Genomic DNA, 21,149 nt, shown 5'->3' on the forward strand with positions numbered 1-21,149 from the left:
AGCATAAGAACACAAATAGTGATTTTTTCTTTCTTTCTATTTTTGGCCTGTGCAGGTTTCGGGAATAGAACCCAGGTTTCCCTCATGGGGGGCGAGAATTCTACCACTGAGCGCCTCCTGCAGTGCCCGTGATTTGTTCTTTAAAACCATTATTTCAGGGTGGTTTTTTAGCAGAGCTGTATCTAACAGGGACGCCTGGAGTATTTCTTCCTTTCACTTTCAAGTGTTTTATGTATTTTGTGTGTGTCTCCTATAAATAACATAGTGTTCCATAGTGTTATTTTTTCCCAATTCGCGTGCCCACGAATCATATTTTAGAGGTGGGATTTGGAGCATTTAATGGTGATTTGTATGCACAGTAAAATCCGAATCAGCACTCCAGGTCTTTCTGCCTTTAGAGTTCCCTGCCCATCCTCCCTCCAGGAACTCGAGCACCAGGTTTTCTCTGGGTGATTGGCGAGAGACTTCCGCCCCCATCTCCGGCCCCCATCTGCTGGCACCCGGCCTCCGGGTCGCCTGTCTGACCTGCCTCTGCCCAGGGAAACCTGAAAGCGCCCTTTGCCGCCTCGCGGGTTGACAGGCAGGTCGGGTGCTGGGTGGAGACGGTTGCCATGGAGACGGGTCCAGGGACCGGCGCTCGGAAGGCGGGGGCTAGAGCGCGGGCTCCGATTGGCCAGGCGGGCGCGCGGCGTTGGGGGCGGGCCCTCTCGGCGCGCGTGCGCGGTGGCGCCGAGGCGAGGTCGCGGCCGAGCAGAGGCGCGGTCGGTTCCGGGCCGGGCTCCGCAGGACCGGGCTGGGACGCGCTGCTCCCGGCCGGGGCGCGCGGCTCTCGGGGCACGGGAAGCGGCGGGACGCGGGGCCCCTGTGCAAGGGGCGCCGAGCCCGCCGCGCAGACGCCCGCCGCCCCGCCGCCATTGTTGGCCCGTGGCCCTCGGGCCGCTCGGGCTGCGCGGCCGCCGGGTCCAGCGACAGGTAATGCTGTCCGGGGCGCGGGGCGCGAGTGTCCGCGCGGTCGGGGCCGAACGCCGAGTGGTCCGGGCGCGGGCGCCCGGGGGCGCGGCCTGCGAGGCAGGCGGGGGCGGGCCGGGGGGTGCGGAGGGGGGCCCAGTCCCAGCGCGGCTCTGGGGGGCTCCCAGCTTGCCCGCTCCCCTCGCCCCCCGCCCCGGGAGTAGAGGGAGAGGCCCGGGGAGGGAGGAAGCGAGCGGAGGCCACGGGGTCTGGCCTGCAGGGCCTTTGAGGGTCTTGTTGGTGACTCCGCTGTGGGTGAGGAGGGCGCAGAAGTGGAGTCCATGGACAGGTGCGGTCGGTTCCCGGCAGGGTCCGGGCAGCTCTGGGTTTCCTTCCGGAATCCTGGCTTCAGATTTATCCTTAAGGAATTGTCTCCTCTAGAGGCACTTAAAGGACTAATTACTCCATCCTCTTCTAACTTGGCTATTTTTTCCACTGCAGCCAGTTTAAGGGCCCCCAGCTAGTGGTATGCTGGAATAAGCAGGTAAATGTCTTACCCTTTTCCCCCCTGAGGGTTCCCATAGGAACCTTGAACACTTTATTAAGAAGAAATTCTCCTCCAAGTTTTTCCCAAGTAACGGTAGATTCGCTCTGTTGTTACTGAGCCATTGCAGTCATTACAGCCTCTGTGACATCAGGGGCTAAAATACTGAAACATTTTTTTTCTGTAAAAATGTTTAATTTTCTGGTTCCACAAGTCAGAAGTTTAATCTGATGTTTTACTCTTGATTCCTTAAGACTTGGCTTCTGTAGCCACCTGGTTATGGCAAACTCTCCTCCACCCAAGCAGATTGCAGTTATTTTAGAGGTCTAAGAAAACAGCGGAGAGGAACGAAGGTAAAGCAGATGTGTCTATTTGTGGACACTGCGGAGTCTGTTCTGAGGTTATGGGTATAGCAGAGGATGCCTGGAATTCTTGATCTTCTGGTCCATTCTTGTGTTTCAGGATCTCTTCACCATCCATGCAAGTTCTGACACAGAATTTGTAACTAAGGCTGCTAACTCCTCCTTGATGCCAGTAGCAGTAGCCCTTGATATAATGTCCTTGTGGCTCTAGCATGAGACTTCAAGCAGCTGGGTCACCACTGGAGAGATAAAGAATATTACCAGATTGACTCTCCTGCCGGTCACAATGTTAGCCCCAAGCAAGAGGATGACCAGTTCTTTGCGCTCCCAAATCTTTCTCATGTGGAAGCCAGACAAGGCTCAGGGTGGACCCTACAGTATTGAGAAACAAGGGCTTGCTTCAAGATTCTTGCGTGACACTGAGACCTGTCGACAGAATTTTAGGAACTTTCTGTACCCAGAGTTGTCTGGTCCTCGAAAGACACTAAGTCAGCTCCGAGAGCTCTGCCTTAAGTGGCTGAGACCTGAGATCCACTCGAAGGAACAGATCCTGGACCTACTGGTGCTGGAGCAGTTCCTGACCATCCTGCCTGGGGAGGTTAGGATGTGGGTGAAATCCCAGTACCCAGAGAACAGCGAGGAAGCGGTGACTCTTGTGGAGGATTTGACGCAGATTCTAGAAGAGGAAGGTGAGAACTGTAGAGCAGAGAAGGGAAAGAATCCCGAGGTGCATGGAGAGGAACACCAGCACACAGAAGAGCAGCCCTTTTAAAGAAGCTGGGGGAGAAGGATGGTCTGTGAGTTAATGAGAACAGGGTTTTACCCCGAGCTACGTGGTGTATCCTTTCCAGATCACTGAAGACCAAACACGCTATCTAAACCTAGAGGAGTGGGGTTGTAAAATAATGGCCAGGCCCAACCAAATCACCGCTGGGTGAGCCTTCATACAGTTTACCTGCAGAGTAAATCCTTTTACTCTGCATTACCTGCTGTCCATAAATCATTTGCTTTGTGAATTGTATTCAGAAATAATATGGTTCCAAAAATGTAGAAAAGGTTCAAGGAACATCTCTTTATTAAGGAGAAAGACAACTCAAAAAAATTTATATTGCAAACGATATAGCAGAGAATTATAAATTTGGTACGAATACTTCAGAGTCCCAGAGCAGACTTACTGTTTTTTTTGTTTTGTTTTTTTTTACATGGGCAGGCACTGGGAATCGAACCCGGGTCCTCTGGCATGGCAGGCAAGCATTCTTGCCTGCTGAGCCATCGTGGCCTGCCCAGACTTACTCTTAAAGCCTGTGTTGGCATCTTAGGATGAGTCATTGGCCCCTCTCTCTCTGGTTCTTTCGAGGTAGGGTTGCTCTTTTGGGGTTCACTCTAAAAAAGAGGAGGCATCCAGTTGGTGAAGGTTTCCTAAACTGAGGAAACGTAGTCATGGTCTCTTTCCCTTCCCTAGAGTCTTCTCAGAACTCTGCCCTTTCTCACGAGACCGCAGAGGAAGACAAAGCCACCACCTACCAGACAGGGTGGCGGAATGACTTGGCAACCAAAGTGAGTTGAGTTTCTTCTCTGATTGTAAAATGCCTTCTTAGTGTGTGAGGACATTTGCCTGCCTGGCTCTGAAACATCCTACCTGGGGCCTGAAACTCGGTTTCTCTCCTCAAGTCACCTTGGCCATTAAGGTAAAGTACTCTGTAGGAAATGGGCTCCCTGCCCTTCTTGGCTACACTTGCCCTCGCTCTGGACTTTATGTAAGGCAGCAGAATCACATAGCCATCAAAGGATTGACCTTTACAACCAGGTAGACCTAAATTTGGTTCCCAACTCTACATAGAATTTTGGCTTTGGGGAAAGATGGTTAAACTTTCTTAGCCTGAGTTCTTTGTAAGAAACAGAATATATCTCTTAGATTGTGAGGAGTAAATATGAGACTTCACTTAGCCTGTCAGCACTCATAAACAGTAGTTGCTAGTGTTATTTTTTCCTCATGAGCAAGTAATTCAAAATCATGTACTCTGGTGTTCCGTTTACCATGAAGTCATGTTATTTTAAAGAACAGCAGCTCAGGTACCTTAAAAGAAAGATTTACTAGAAAAAATATACATGCTCTGGAATTTGGAAAGCCTTTGGTAGCAGGAATAAAATTATTATTTACAGTTGGTGTCTTGTTTTGCCTGGCTGTTGTGACAGATACCACACAGTGGGTTGGCTTAAACAAAGGGAAGTTATTGGCTCATGGTTTAGGAGCTAGAAAAGGTCCCAAATCAAGATATCAGCAAGGCTTGCTTTCTTCCAGAGCCTGGGTGCTGGCTGCCAGTGACCCTGGGGGTTCCTTGGTTTGTCGCCTCCTGTCACATGGCGATATCCTCTCCTTTCTGGCCCTGTGACTCCTGGGTTCTCTTTATATTAGGAAGCTTCCGGTAATATGGATTAAAACCCACCCTTCTTCAGTTGGCCACACCTTAACTAACAATAACGTCTTCAGAGGGTCCTATTTACAATGGGTTCACACCCTAGAGATGTGAATTAAGAACGTGTTATGTTTGTTGGAGTACATAATTCAGCCTATCACACCTTGGGAACCTAAGGAAATCAAGGGAAAATCTGCCAGAAACGATAATAGAAAAATTGGGTAAGGTGGCTACTAGGGAAAACAATATACGAAATTAATGACTTCCTATATAATCATAGAAATCAGATGGAATTTTTTATTTTATTTGGCAGTAAATTGTTTCCTCTTATTTTATAGGACATGAAAGCAGCTTTGGATATTGTAAAGATGTCAGTTCTCCCTAAATTATAAACTTAAGGCAATTTTAGGATCTCAGTACATCTTTCTAAGAACCTGACAGTTTATTTTAAAAATTAAACATGTAGGAGTGATCTAGAATTTCTTTTTAACAAAACAAAAAGCAAAGGACACTAACCTTGTTTGATTGTGAAATGGATCTGAAAGTGCAGCAGTGCGACAGTGTGGCTAATAGTCCCAGTTTTATTTAAAAGGAAAACAAACAAAAAGCTTTGAGTTTCATCATCTAACATACATCCATTTCTTGAATTTTCACTTTATGATCAATTGAGGTTCTTAAGGCAAGAGAGAAAAGCAAAACTCATGAATTCCTTGTGTCACCTGTGTTTAAAATTCTTCTTTAAAACAGAGCTATGTCTTTAAACTTTGTTTAGGGTCCGTTGTCACTGAGAGGTGTCAGGGCTTTTCGGGGATGCTGCAGCGCCATCCAAACATTGGGCTAGAGTTTTGACCAAATAGTCTTTAAGATTCTTGTGAGACTCACACATACCTGTGCCATCACTGCCCCCTTCCCTCTGGTTCTTGGGCTGAGTCAGGTAATGTTTGGTCTTATAGGAATCCATGTCCTTCAAAGATGTGGCCGTGGACATCTCCAAGGAGGACTGGGAGCTAATGCGTCCCGTGCAGAAGGAATTGTACAAGACTGTGACGCTACAGAACTACTGGAACATGGTTTCTCTGGGTAAGGGGGGTCTACTCAACTCTCCCCCCACGCCACCCCCCGCAAGCCCACCAGCACATCTCCTTCCCCCAGTTGTTAAGAACAGGCCAGGCGTTGGAACTGCAGAGGCCCTTGCCGAGGACAGGGCCTAAAGGTGACTGTTCTCTTCTCCTTTGGGAACAGAAACGGTGAGGCTCTACCACCATTTCCCACGTGAAAGGCTTCTACCTGAAAGATCATTGAAAAACTGTGCTGCACAGCCTCTTGGAGCCAGCACCCCGTCCTGTGACTCCCAGCCTCACCCATTCTGCACTAAGTGAAGGATTCTTCCCACAGGGTCTCCATGCAGATGGCCTCTCGGGTGTCAGGACATGTTTATCCTTGCACTGAAAAGGGCAGTGCCCATGGCCATGACCTATTGCTTTCCCATAAATCTCCATCCTTCTTGATAAGTAAGGGTTAGATGATAAGCTCTAAGTGATAGTGTCTCCCCAGGATAAATGTCGTTATATTCCTCCTGAACAGGACTTACGGTTTACAGACCAAGTGTGATTCCCATATTGGAAGAACCATGGATGGTGATAAAGGAAATTTTAGAAGGCCCTAGTCCAGGTGAGTGAATACTGGCACGAGATTCTTTGTACTGAAGAATACGTATCTTTAAATATGGTAAAGTCACTCCAGAAAAGCATTCTGGCTTGTCGAAAACACTGAGCTCTTGGACATTGCTTCTTTGGAGAGGCCCTCTTCTCAGGAAGAGACTTTCTGAATTATTTTATACCTTTCCCTTATGTCTCTTATCCTTCCATCTTCCTACATGAGCCTGGTCCCATCCTTTATAGAGACTTGTGTGAGGCTCTCCTGCCATTTTTTCCTGCTCTCTATATTCAGACATGCATGAATATTCCATACAATCTGAAGTTCAAACCTGGCTAACTTTTTTGATTCTCTCTTACTCCATTCACTGGGAAACCCCAGTCACCCTTGTGTCACTCTCCTAACTCATTCCCTTATATTTTCTCATTATTTACATATTTAAATAGATAATATAGTCACAAGATTCAGACATCTAAAAATATGTTAAGCTTACAGACAAGTCTCCCACACCTTATGCCACTTTCAGTTCCTACATCTCCCCAACACACAACCACTGTTACTAGTTTCTAGTTTTTCCTTTCAGGATTATTGTTCTTTTGTTTTTATATTTTTGTTTATTTTTCATATATAGCCAGTATTAAAATATACTCTTTTATTCTCCACTTTTGAAATATAAACAGTACATGCTGTTTTATACCTTGCTTTTTTCACATAAAAATATATCTTGAAGAGTATCCCAAATCGTATGTAAAGAGCTGCCTGGGCTTTGTTGTGTTTTCTTTGTTTTTTTCAACTGCACCAGCTCTTACTGTGTGTTTTCATTGCTTACTGAACCTGTCCCCTGTTGATGGATGTCTTGGTTTTGCCCGTTCCTTTCCCTCCCCTACAGCAAGTGCGTTTTGAAAGAATTCAAATCTACGGAAGGGTTGCAGGCACAGCACCTCGCACACCTGGTTTTGACCTGGAATCACCCGCCATCATCATGCACGCACTTGTGTGCCCTCCCTCCCTGTACAAGCAAATGCACACGCGCCTTGTTTGCACTGAAACGTTGGAGGGTTAATTACAGATGTCATGACCCCTCCTCCTTAAGTGTTTTCTGCATATGGTGCTGAGACCGTGGCCCTTCGCCTGTGTAAGTGCAGTGCCATTACCACACTCAGCAGGGTTAACATCTGCACAGTGAGCCCATCTGTATGTAGTCATGTATTCAGATTTCCCCAGTTGTCCCAAATATCCCTTTATTGCTGTTTTATTCCCCCGTCTAGGATGCAGTGAGGAATCATACGCTCCACGTGGTTATCTATCACTTTAGTCCTGTTTAATTTAAAACTGCTCCCAGCCTTCTTTTTTTTCATCTTTAATGAGAGTGACTTTGTTTTTAAATTTCCAGGTCAGTTTTTTTGTTTCCCCCCCGGAATGTTCCACAGTTTAGATTTGCCTGATTGTTTCCTCATTTTTGCCAAGAATATTGCACAGGTGATGTGCTTTGCATTGCATTTCCACAGGAAGTCAGCTTGTCTCATCAGTGACAGTGCTCAGTTTGATTAAGGTGGTGTTTACCAGATCTTTCCATTTTATAGGTGCCCTTTTTTTTTGTAATTCATATGTGATTTGCAGAGTGATACTCTGAGGCCATATGACAAAGCCCTTCCCTGATGGCCTTTCACTGAAGGATTGTGGCACCCACTGATGATCCTTCCCTAAATCTTATACTGTGTTTCTGGTTGCAGACTAGCGATGCTAACCCAGTCATCTCTTCTAATGTTACTAGCTCTCCCACCTCCCATCCCATTTTTATGTGAATATATCACTGTGGACTAAAAAATATTTTTAAATTCAAAGTGTTCTTAACCTCTTAATTCCATTATTCCTTTTCATGCTCAGTAGTTCAAAATTCGAGCAGTGAGGGCCCTTCAAGCCAGCTCCGTTGTCCCGGCATGTCCCACTAGTCTTTGAGCACTTCCTTGCTCTGGCACACGCTCTTTGGTCTCACCTTGTGCCTGCCCTAGACTCGGAGTTTCTCCCGGGAACCATGGCTTACCGGAATGGGGAATAGTTCTTAGAGACCACAGATCCGAGCAGACCGTGTGGAGCAGGTGTCACAGCTTCTAGGTCTGTTGGTGGAAGGAGTAAGGAAATAAATTCCTGTGTGCGCACATGTGTGCATGCATCTGTGTGTGTGTGGTGTATGTCTTTATCTGTATTTATAGTTTTCACTCGAGTTCGTACTGATATCTATTCAAATCCAATACCAAAAGGATTTTTCCTCACCTTCCCATATTGCATTTTGTTTCTTCTTCGACATGCACCAAGAAGCCTTGTTCCCAACCATAAATATATTTACTCATTTGTTCTTTCCTACAGTATACAAAAATAGTTTCAGAATTACTAAATCAATGCCACTACCATTGACAAACTTGGTAAAATTCTAGACTTCTTTGCAGTCTTTTTGGTCCTTAAGTATATCCCACTAAGGGTACACAGAATACTTGGTTGAAAAGTTACTTAGTTTCTTTCCTTGTAGTTATGTCAACAGTTTTATAAAAAGTTAAGTTTGTTTGATTCTATTTGTGTTTAAACTAGTTTTTTTAAAGTTCTTTTTTATATTTAATTTTGCATATTTGAGTATATAAAAACATTAACATGGCTCAAAAGTTGAAACTATATCGAAAGGTATAGTCCCTTCTGCCTGTTCCCATCCATTCCCTATAGGTAACTGTGTTTGTTTGTTTCTGGTTTAGCCTACCTATGTTTCGGTTGGCAAAAATAAATCATAAACATATTCTTATATCCCGTACTTTTGCATGCAGAAGAGAGTATGCTATATGTAGTCCTTTGCATTTTGCTTTCTCTTCCCTTTTTTTTTTAAGGTATTGATTTCTCATATATCAACCAGTATTGATGCCAGAAAACAGCATTAATGTGAAATTAAACAAAAATCACAATATAATATGCTACCTAAAAGTAAATTGCTTCATTTCTTTTTTTAGAAAAGTTAACTTTAAAGTCTAGTCTTTAGGTATTTTAAGGGCCATACTACTTGAAAAGCTAATTCTTCTCCCGAATTTTTGGCCCTTTTGCCTTCATTGGCAGGATAGTGCAAACCACACCAGTTGCACAATAAATTCTTTGGGATATGATTTCAGTACGCTCTAAACACTGAGGAAACATACCCACTATAATGGAAGTAAGACCAAACTCAAGTTAGGTGAGTGTTCAGGGAGGCATTACCAGGCTGAGACCACTTTCATGTCTCAGCCTGAGTGTTTGTTTAGGATCACACAGGTCATGTGAATTAGAGCTGTAAATCCACAAGAGGGGCATTTATGGTCCTGAATTTGGGGCATGGGGGGAGAATTATCTCAAAAAAGCACCAAGATTGAAAATAGCAAGTTCCTTTTTTCCTTCTGTGGAGGGTGAGGTTTGTGTTCGGTTTTGTTGTCTAGCCTGTATTCGTACAGTGTGGTCCTCTGTGTGAAGGACCCCCGTCAGTCTCCCCCGTTTCAGGCCGAGGCTTTGTCTTCTGACCCCTGAACGCTGTGAGTATCAAAGTCAAAGTTTAAGGTCATCACCAAGATTGAGGAGCAATTTGGGATGCTGACTTCCTCTTGCTGATATCCTGACTTGCTTTTACTTTTTTTTTGATCTCTAAGAATTCTATTTGCTTTCTTTCCAGCTCAGAGATGTATTTAATGAATTGTACTTTTGTTTAGGTTAGCTTATCAGCCATGCTTCAGGAAATGGGAACTTGAGGTAACCCATAAGGAAAAGAGTAGTATTGGTCTTCAGTGGCCATTCCTATCTCAGCACTTTTATAGTTCTTTATGTTTCTACAGGACCTAGCCAGTCCTTCAGGCTTAACTCAAATTGTACCTTCCTGAAACTTTCCTTGATCACCTGAATTGACACTGATCTTCTCTATTGGGAATGTTATACCACTGTTCAACCCTTCTGCCAACAGATGCTTCCCACTGCTAACCTCTCCCGATAGCGTTTGTACATATTTAAGGCCTGCTTAAAGTTTTTAGAGGAAAAAGGCCATCATTCATTCCCCCAGCTCAGAATTAACAGAATCAATAATCATGGGTGATTCTTATTAAAAACTAATTTCCATTAAATAATCTCAATTTTTGAATTTCCAAATAAACCAACTGGTTTAAAAATATGTGCTTATAGTAACAAGCTATTTATGGTCATCATTCAGACTTAGTACTTTAAGCTTGTTGATTATAACTTTGGTACGTCCTTTTCAGGTGCATGGTACAGTCTACATTAGATTCTGATTATGTAGACGTTAAACTCAGCTTCTGAAACTATCTCAGATTTTTTGTTTATACACTCGCAAATATACATGTGCACACACACACCTACCCATACTGTCCGTTCATGGTCCCATTTTGTTCTTTTGGGGAGGGCAGTAACAAATCCTGCTTTGAGAAAGTTGTTTCTAAAATTCTTTGTTCTATAAAAGTAACATAACTACATTTATAGTAGTAACAGTAATATAGTCACTTTATTAAAAATTAGAAACTAGGAAAGAAACCAGTAAACTTAGTGTTAGCATTTTGATAATATTTCCTGTTCATCTAATGTGCTTGTCATGCCCATGATGATACTGCTCATTTTCCTTCAACTTGACTCTTTTTTTTTGTTCCCCTTATTATTTATTTTTATTCCATATGTTCTACTCATCTGTTGACCAGGTAGATAAAAGGAGCATCAGACACAAGGTTTTCACAATCACACAGTCACATTGTGAAAGCTATATCATTATACAATCATCATCAAGAAACATGGCTACTGGAACACAGCTCTACATTTTCAGGCAGTTCCCTCCAGCCTCTCCATTACATCTTGACTAACAAGGTGATATCTGTCTAATGTGTAAGAATAACCTCCAGGATAACCTCTCAACTCTGTTTGGAATCTCTCAGCCGTTGACACTTCATCTCATTTCACTCTTCCCCCTTTTGGTCAAGAAGGTTTTCTCAATCTCTTGATACTGAGTCTCAGCTCATTCTAGGATTTCTGTCCCACGTTGCCAGGAAGGTCCACACCCCTGGGAGTCATGTCCCACGTAGACAGGGGAAGGGTGGTGAATTTGCTTGTTGTGTTCCTTTAACTTGACTCTTAAGCATCGCCTTGAGTCAACCATGATTTTTTATTTGAATAAAAGTAATTAAAGGAGTCTGTAAGTTCAAACAAGTACAAGGAAGCAAAATGAATTATGTGTCTCCCTCCCTATTACCAGGTACTTCTCAAGACCCTTAGAGTATCACTGTGTGTATGTATGTGTGTGCGTGCATACATACGTACATACAGATATATTTTTACACGGATGGAGTCCTATTACTGTTATACACCTGTTTTGTTTCACTTAAGGGTATGTGTGTGCTACATACCTTTTTGTATCATGTAGACCTACCTAATTGTTTTTATTTGCTATAAATATTCCATCATCGCCTACTTTAACCAGTCCCTTACTGATGGATATAGCTAGTATAGTTAATGACTGCATACTATTCTATTGAGTGGATATATTTGTAAAGTCATACCTTGACTATTCAGTATCTTAGAGAGTTTTTGAACTACCCATTACCATTTTTGCTATAATATAAATTCCCTGTTTGATTATATTTTATAATTCTTAACAATTTGCAAGTTATTTATTTTCCATCTGATTCTAAAGAAGAAAGGGATTGTAACTTAAATTTGTTTTAAACCATCATATTGGAAATGTACTGGCATCAAAAAATACACATTTGATTTCTTTACAGCCAGGTTTGGGGTCAGATTTTTTCCTTTTATTTGAGTTTACCTTTTGACCAGTTGAGTAGCCAACATATCCAGAATGCTGGGTCATTATCTGAAGGAAATGTAATAGAAACATAAGCCATCTCCAGAGTTTGTGCCAAACTTAGAAATATTAAAAATGCGGAAAATTGTCAATAATGTAAGGTTGAGTTCTGGTACGGGTCCAACATTAGATTGAACTATATGGGATTGCTATATTCAACCATTTTGATATACAAAAAAGGTAGTTTCACGTGGTTTAACCTAATAATCTGTATTCTAGGGTTCTAAGAATGAACACTGTAAAGGAAACTTGAGCTGGGCCATAAATATTTTTAATAGCTAGAGAAGGCATCATGTTAGAAGTTGCAGAGCATTGATTTCAATGGAAGTGTGTGAGGAAATAGTTTGCTGTGTGAAAGCTGAATGTGAGGTATAGTAAAAGTAACAGTAAAATAGAAAAGCCTAGATTATTTTGGAGACTGAAGGTCAGGTGCAGTATTTTGAGCCTTTTTCCTCCTATTTAACTTTTATCCTTTAAGCTAGTGCATCTCAGACTTTAATGCACATCAGAGTCACCTGGAAGGTTTGCCAGAGCCGACTGCTTGGCTCCCACCCCCGTGGGTTTCTTGTTGGGTATGCCTTGTGGGCATCTCTCATGTTCTCAGGTGATGAGTGATGTGGATAGTTTTGATCTGGAGACCATTCTTTGAGAACCGTTGCTTTCAGGTTATGGGAGATTTATTAGAAATACTTAGGCATGGAAAGCACTCCAGAAAATAGCTTTCAGAAGATCATGAAGCATTGTGCGGAGTAGGTCAGAAGAGGGAGTGATGAGAGTCAGCCTGCCTGCTTTACGGACCCATTCAATCTATCTACAGAGTTATCCCAAGTTCTCCCATACAGTCTTGTCTGCTGTTTTCACTTTTCTTAGCTCTGTCACCCAGCCTATTTTGTTAACACACTACCCATGTTAAATAGTGAGGAGCCTCTGCCTTTTCAGTGTAATCGCCTCTTTTTCTGCCCAAGCTTTAAGGTCCATGTTTTGGGGTCGTCAGAACCAAAGAATCTTTTTTAGGTATTTTATTCACATTCATTATTTTGTTTCTGCTTTGGCAGTTTCCTTTCTCCAAACAGAGGAAGACTTCTTATATTCTTTTCATTTCAGGATGGGAAACTGAAGCCCAGAGGAGTACTCCTACAGAGAATATTTCTGAATTCAAAAAAGCTGGCACCCAGACTGTCAAATTAGAAGACTCATATGGCTATGAAGACAGATTAGAGCGACACACAGCGGACGCCTACAGGAGAATTCCCACCAGTGAACGAGATTTCAACTTGAAATCAGTCTTTTTACAAGAAGATGATCCTACTGAAGAGTATCTTAGTAAATATGGTATATATAGAAATCCTTTTGAAAAGCATTCAAATCTAATTGTACAGTTTGGTAACCAATCAGATAATAAAACTTCTGTGTATAACGAAGGCAGGACAACATTCAATCATGTCTCATATGGTATTGTACATAGGAAAATACATCCTGGAGAGAAGCCTTATAAATGTAATATGTGTGGGAAAAAATTTAGGAAAAACTCATCCCTTGTGAAACACCAAAGTACCCATGCCAAAGAGAAATCTTATGAATGTGAAGAATGTGGGAAAGAGTTCAGGCACATATCATCCCTCATTGCACATCAGAGAATGCACACTGGAGAAAAACCATATGAATGCCACCAGTGTGGAAAAGCCTTCAGCCAACGTGCACACCTCACCATACATCAGAGAATTCACACTGGAGAGAAGCCCTATAAGTGTGATGACTGTGGAAAAGACTTTAGCCAGCGAGCACACCTGACTATCCATCAAAGGACACATACTGGAGAGAAACCGTATAAATGCCTGGAATGCGGTAAAACCTTCAGCCACAGTTCATCACTGATCAATCATCAGAGAGTTCATACTGGAGAAAAACCTTACATATGCAACGAATGCGGGAAAACGTTCAGTCAGAGTACACATCTTCTTCAACACCAGAAAATACATACTGGAAAGAAACCATATAAATGCAATGAGTGCTGGAAAGTATTCAGTCAGAGTACTTACCTTATTCGACATCAGAGAATCCATTCTGGAGAGAAGTGTTACAAATGCAATGAATGTGGGAAAGCTTTTGCTCATTCCTCAACTCTTATTCAACATCAGACTACTCACACTGGCGAGAAGTCTTACATATGCAATATATGTGGGAAAGCCTTCAGCCAGAGTGCAAACCTTACTCAGCATCACAGAACACATACCGGGGAGAAGCCTTATAAATGCAGTGTGTGTGGGAAAGCTTTCAGCCAGAGTGTGCACCTTACTCAGCACCAGAGGATTCACAATGGAGAAAAACCCTTTAAATGTAATATATGTGGGAAGGCTTATAGACAGGGTGCTAATCTTACTCAACATCAAAGAATCCATACTGGAGAGAAACCCTATAAATGTAATGAATGTGGGAAGGCTTTTATTTATTCCTCCTCCCTTAATCAGCATCAGAGAACTCATACTGGAGAAAGACCCTATAAATGTAATGAATGTGATAAAGATTTTAGCCAGAGAACATGCCTTATTCAGCACCAGAGAATTCACACAGGAGAGAAGCCCTATGCATGTCGTATCTGTGGTAAAAGCTTCACGCAGAGTACAAATCTTATTCAGCATCAGCGCGTTCACACAGGTGCAAAACATCGTAATTAACAGATGAAGGAGATGCCATTTAGGTCTTACAACATAAGTGTTTCATTTTATTTTGTGCTCTGTTAAAATACTCTTCTTAAACCAGAAGAAATGCAATATATGTTAGATGTCACTCAGCAGAAGTATCAGAATTAGTAAAATGGCCATAACCTACTTATATTTAATGTGAAGAAAACTTCATTCATGTCTTAACCTTTATTTGATATCAGTTTAATTCTTCCCAGAAAGAAACCCTATGAAAGTAAGAGTATTCGAAAACCCTGTAATTCCTCGTCTCTTCCTATATTTCAAATACTTCTTAATGAGACCTTCTGAATGTAACTTCGGAAAGCTTCCGTCAAATAGAGATTTCACAAGAGAGTAATTCTTGGGTTATGAAACAAAAAAGAAAAACTGCTTTCAAGCCTTTATTTTATCCCAGCTTTCATGCCTTAAAAAAATGTAAAAAGTTCCCTTCCTTTTTTTTTAACTTTTCCTGTTAGGCTCTAACTGCCATATGGAGCCAGTAGGTTTGGAAAAAAAAGAAATAGTTGAAATTGTCATCAAGATTCTATGTGACCACTGTTTAATTATACTTTCCCCCCAAATACTGAAATATTAAAGGAAGAGACGTTTAATGAAAGAGATGTTAGAATAGAGAAGCTAATGTAGTGTATATAACCTTTAGCCATGTACAGATTTAGTCAAACAGGCAAAAATTAAACACACCCCACATTAATTTTAAAAACACGTTTGTCTTAGTTTCACTATGTTGGTCATCCAAAGAATTCTAAAGGAAAAAAAAGAAGGCGTCCCCCTTTTTTTTTTCTCATCTGACCACTAAAGTCATAACTTAAAATTCCCCAGTGACTGCTTTCCTGAAGAAAGTCCATTTCTTCCATCAAAACACATGTTTCTTGAGTGCCCAGTGCCCTGACTTCCTTGTTGAATCCTTTCAGAACTTGTTAGGGTATTGCAAATCAGTCGATTTAAGCAGCAGAAAGCTTTCTGAAGTATTGAAAGATAAATTATTTTCACTCTTTGAAATGGAATAAGCATAAGAAACCTATTAAAATGGATTACCAAATGCTACCCCATCTCCCAAGACAAGAAAATAATGAAAACAGTTATATACAGAATATTAGGAAAAGTAAGTAATGGGAAATAAATTTGAGTTCACTGCAGAAAATAGATCAGGAAAAAATCAAGGTGAAGATTTAGAGTAAGGAAAGAGCTTGCATAGGTAACTCATAACGTTAAAGGTAAGTGAACTGGTTTTACTAAGTAAGTAAGGGACTAATTAAAAAAAAATTGAGCCTGTTGTTTATAAGAAACTAAAAGTAAAATGACTGGATTTGTAAGGGATGATTGGAAGTTGGTTAACTCCTTGATACATATAAGTAAAATAGGGATAACTCTTGATATCAGGGAAGAAATAATTTCATTGGAAAAAGCATTCGTGTAGTAAATGAATATTAATCACAACTGAGTTTGTGGGTCCTAAACAACATAAAAGGAAAACTGGCAGAAATGCAAATAGCAAATAGGGGAAAATACCATCGTATTTAATCTTCACAGCATTCCACTATCAGAATATGAGGCCATATTTTGAGAGCTGAGGTTTCATCTTATTTGCTTCTCCAGTGCTTTGCCACATAGTGGGTGACCAGTACATGTTGGTTGGATTAATGAATAAATAAGTAGACAAATTAGAATTGAGTGAGAAGGGATAATTGGCCGACAACATGAAATTGTAGAACTAAAAACACTTTTTCTTTGTGCATATGTGAAAAATATTTAACAAATGTTGATCATTTACTAGGTAAGAGGAACTACTTAAATTCGTGAAAAATCAGGATCCCCAAATCTTGACAATCAGGACATTCATTCCTTTTTTAAAAATTCATGAGATGACTTCACACAAGTAAGTTCTCTTGGTGCCATAAATACCAACTTAAGCATTTATTGAGCATGTGATTTCATTTGGACGTTAAATGGTTGCTATAAACATTCTACAAAAGTGCTGGAGGAAGGACCTAGGGTACTAGCATCATCAAGGCTTTACTGTTGGGCACTGCAGTCAAGAAATCGTTATTTTCCTTTTCCTTACATTCCTTAACCTTAGTTTCGTGATGTGATGTCATCCTTTCGAAAATGCAGATTGTCTCCAGGTTGCATAATACTCAAATTACGCGTATACCAATAGCTATGTTAAAAAATAACAGTGTATTCTAGATGCAATTTTTTTTAATGCCACTTCATACTTTTTTCACTTGGATTGAATGTGAGGAGTGTCAGCCTATAGCCCTTGCTCTGCTTTAATTTATACTCTCTGCCTTTGTGTATTTTATGTAAATAATGCATTTATAAAGTCTTCCACTGATACACTGAGGCAGTGGATGCCCTTATAAAATAACAGAATAGTAATAGTAAAGAATCAAATTTGTGTGTGTATTTTTCCCACTTTCACAGTTCTCATCCATGAGCAGTGCAACTTTTTTTTAGCAAACAGTCTTATTTTTACACTTTTTTGTGCAGTTTCATGGATTTTTAAAACTTTTACTCTAGTACCATATATACAACACCTAATAGTTGGCTAAACACTCAACTTTTTATTACAAAAATTTTAAAATATAGAAAAAAACCTGAAGAATAATAAACTATATACTCACCACCTAAACTTAAAAATTAGCGTTTTGCCATATTATTTACAATTTGGAAGTAGCTTATAGACATGATGTTTACCCCTAAATAGTTAAGCAGGTATCTCAAAAAATAAGGACAGACTTTTACAAAAGCACAATATCATCACATACCTCAAAAAAAAAAGTCCCTGATACCTAATTCCTAGTCCTGTTTAAATTTCCCATTGGTCCAGTCAGGTTTCACACATTACATTTGATTGTTATGTCATTTCATCTGTGTAGAACAGTCCCCCAATTTTTGTTTTTCCAAGACCTTTTTTTTTTTCCTTAAGAGATCAAGTCGGTCGTCTTGTAGGACATCCCATGTTCAGCACTTAACTCATTGTTTCCATGTGGATGGTTTCTTTTTTCTGTATCCTCCATAGTTTCTGTAAATTATAAGTTAGGGCCAAAGGCTTCATTGGGCTCAGGTTAAATATTTTTAACATGAGCACTTCATAGAAGGGGTTCATGTTGCATCACATTGAAAGTCTCAATGTCAGGTGGACTCAACTGCCAGTGATGCAAAATTTGATCACTCAACATGGTGACCACAAAATCTTTCCACAAAGATATGCTTTTCCTGTTGCAGTTAAATCATCTGTGGACTGACACTGGCAGCATTTGTTATTACTAGCACCCTTTCACCTGGTGGTTTTAGTATATAGTGATGATCTTTGCCTGAATCAGCTATTTTGCCCAGGTTAGCAGAATGATGATTTTGTGATTCTTTCATTCTTCCTGTATTATTGGCTGGCATTCTGTAAGGAAGAGCTTCCCTTTTTCAATTGGGAATGAAGTACAGGCAGGGTAAGGCACAATTCTTTTCCTTTACCATTTTTCAGAGCTATTGTGTGGTGGTGTCATCTGCAGTGATGACAAATGATTTGTTGTGTTCTAATCAGTTATGATCTTTGTTACTGATGCTCAAATTGTCCCAAATTTGGCCAGTTGGAACCCTTCAGGGAGTTCTTTTGTCCTTTTCATTCCCCCCCTTTAGTCTTTGAGCACTTAATTGCCTTCTGACATAGGATACTCAGGCTCACCTTGCACTTTCAAAACCCCAGATGAGCCATTTCTCCAAGGATCCCTGGTGCCTTTTAATAGGCAGCTAGTTAGAAACCAAGAACTGGGCACTTGGGCATGCTCATTGCAACTGAGTCCAAACCATTCAACTTAGTTTTCATAAAACAACTTTTTGCACTCATTTCATCAGTTATATAATCTCCAATTATGTAATGAGAGATATTACATAAGTGGGATAAACTATTCAGGGGGTAACAACTAAATCTTCTTAAGCATACAACTATATTGGAGAGAACTGAAGTGTTATGTGTACTAGAAAGCAGCAAATTTTACCACGAGAAAACTGCCAGGGCTATCAACAAATTTTAAAGAGGGAATCAAGAATGTCAGTTAATCTGACAAGTAGGTTAAAGAGAAGTCAGGTAAGAGATCAACTAAATGTATAATACCTGCTATGTAGTCTTTAATTGTATCTCTTACATGTCAGGATAACTTGTATTTATATCACACTCCTTTCCCATCACATTGTTTAAGGCAGGTTTCTGGTAAGATTTTAGATTTCAGTCCTGGAGATCAGTGTCATGCAAATCCAAAGACTAGTTTTTCTTGCTGAACCTTTTCTTGGGCTGTTACGTTTCGTTCTTTGACTGTCTTCTGGTATCAGTTCACACGCATGTGCCTGTAAATGTACCCTTTGTCCTCTGTTCCTGTTATTCTTATGGCTCTATATTTCACTATAATTATTAGCCCCTTGGAACATTATCACCATTAAAAATGGCCAGCATGTGCACTAGAGTGATATGTATAAATATGTGTGTAAGTTTATGAGCACCATTGGGTCCTTTGTCCTGTATGGATGAGGAAGGTGATGAAGTGTCTTGCCTGCGGTCATAGAGCTGTAGAGTGATAGAGAAAGGATTGGAACCGAAGGCTCAAGGATTTAATTGAGTTCTTCCTGTGAAATACTGTTAAGCTGAAAATATGAAACACAAATGGTATATACCTAAGGATGCATAAAGTTATGTACTCTGGTGCGATTAGAACAGCACTGAATATTTTGTTTGTTTTTCTTTTGTCTCCCCTCTGATAGAGTCTCTTAAGTCCAAATTTTTAGATGAAAATAGTCCATGTCAGGATGTAACTCCCCACCAATTTCAGGCCGCTACCCAGATCTTTCCTGAGTTTCAGAACCATATAGCCAGTGATGAAATTCTTTTAATCTAAACTGAATTATTTTCACCCCAAAACCTGTTCTTTTAAAATTCACCATAACCTTGACAGGGAAGCTGGGAAACAACCACTCTTCACCAGTAGTCATTTTAGACCTATTCATTCTCTCTTCTCCATCCCCTCTGCCACTGCCTCATTTCAGGCTTTTGATCAGCTCTTGTGTAGATTACCACATAATCAGGTAAGTGTTCACCCTGCCCCCCAATCTCCTTTCAATATATATTCCAACCTACTGCCAAAGATGTCTGGAAATCTATGGACCACCACATATGACTACAGATTAGGTTGTGCATAACCATGCTAAGGGATTCATAACACTTTTTGTTTAATACCCTTCAGTATCCTCTCATTGTTTACAGGGGTGGAGCTCACCCTTCATTACACATTAGAATGACTGGGGAGCTTTTAAAATTACCAATGCCAGCATCTTGCCTCCAGAGATAGTGATTTATTCACTTGGATTGGGAGCTGGACATTAGTATGTCTTCAGCATCCCCAGGTAATTCTAGTAAGCAAGATGGAGAACCACTGAACTACAGAGTAAAGTCATCATTCCTTAACATGGTATCATCATCGTTATCTCTCTGACCCCTCTACTTCACTCATAAAGATGAGTAATATACAACTATTTAGAGTTCTTGAGTCGTGGCTGCTTCATGCCTCTGCACGTGCCCTGGAATGCACTCTCCCTGCTATATTACTCCTAATTCGAGATGACTTGTTCTCTAAATAGCATGTCTTTTTCTAACAGCATATATAACACTATTAAATAATTTGCCTCCATGTCTTTTTTTTTTTTTTTTAAAGAAAGACAGAGAAGGAAGGAAGGATAGAAGGAAGGAAGGGAGGAAGAAAGGGAAACATCTTTAAACATTTTCTTATTTTATTATATTTTGTTTGTTTGTTTTGTTTTTTTTACATGGGCTGGGGCCGGGAATCGAACCGGGGTCCTCCGGCATGGCAGGCAAGCACTCTTGCCCGCTGAGCCACCGCGGCCCGCCCCCTCCATGTCTTTTTACCCTGCCAGATTTGGAAGTTACTAAGTGACAAGTTCTTATTCATCCCTGTGTCCATGAAGAAGGCCCACTGTCACCTCTATAATGTCACTAGAGGTCTTGGCCAATGCAAAAGAAAAAAAAAAAAAATTAAGAATTGGGGAAGTATTTATGAATGAAGTGATGTAATTTTGTGAGTTTGCTGTGAAATAATCCAGTGAGTAGGGGTATAGATAAAACAGAATTGGCCCCGAGTTGATAACTGAAGCTGGATGACAGATACGTGGAGGTTCATTATATTCTTTATGCTTGTGTATGATTGAAATTATGTTCAGTAAAAAGTTTAAACATCTATGTATTTAAGTACTGAGAATGAAAAGCCAGATAAGCAATAGGAAAAATGTTAGAAGCAAGAAGAATTTGATAGGAATACCAGCTAAAAGGCAACAAATGAAAATAACTATATTACACCTAAATAATAGTCCATTTAAAATATAAGCAAAAAAGAGATCTCATTCACAAAAAGAACCACAAATAATAGAAATACCCTAACAATAAATTTGTAACTAAGCCCTATATACAGAAAACAACTTTAAGGGGAAAAGCGTCTTTTCTTGATCAGAGAAATTCAATATAGTAAAGATGTCAATGCCTCCCTTTCCTTAAATTAACTTGTTTTAAATTAATGTTTAAATCCAATGTAATCCCAGTCAAATGGTTACGGATAGTAAACCAAAAATTGATCCTTTGAAAATATCAATATGTTAAAACTC

At 40.6% G+C, this 21,149-nt stretch overlaps 1 protein-coding gene across 1 annotated transcript; it reads left to right on the forward strand.

The window, feature by feature from the left end:
* Positions 1 to 1,099: 1,099 nt before the first annotated feature.
* Positions 1,100 to 18,939, forward strand: ZNF287 (zinc finger protein 287). Its single transcript, XM_077163964.1, has 6 exons — positions 1,100 to 1,845; positions 1,955 to 2,543; positions 3,317 to 3,411; positions 5,225 to 5,351; positions 5,856 to 5,942; positions 12,892 to 18,939. The coding sequence occupies exons 2-6, from the start codon at positions 2,141 to 2,143 to the stop codon at positions 14,460 to 14,462; spliced, it is 2,283 nt and encodes a 760-aa protein (XP_077020079.1). The 5' UTR covers positions 1,100 to 1,845; positions 1,955 to 2,140; the 3' UTR covers positions 14,463 to 18,939.
* Positions 18,940 to 21,149: the final 2,210 nt, after the last annotated feature.

The sequence above is a fragment of the Tamandua tetradactyla genome, chromosome 6 (assembly GCF_023851605.1).
Source record: "Tamandua tetradactyla isolate mTamTet1 chromosome 6, mTamTet1.pri, whole genome shotgun sequence".
In the NCBI taxonomy this organism is placed as follows: Eukaryota; Metazoa; Chordata; class Mammalia; order Pilosa; family Myrmecophagidae; genus Tamandua; species Tamandua tetradactyla.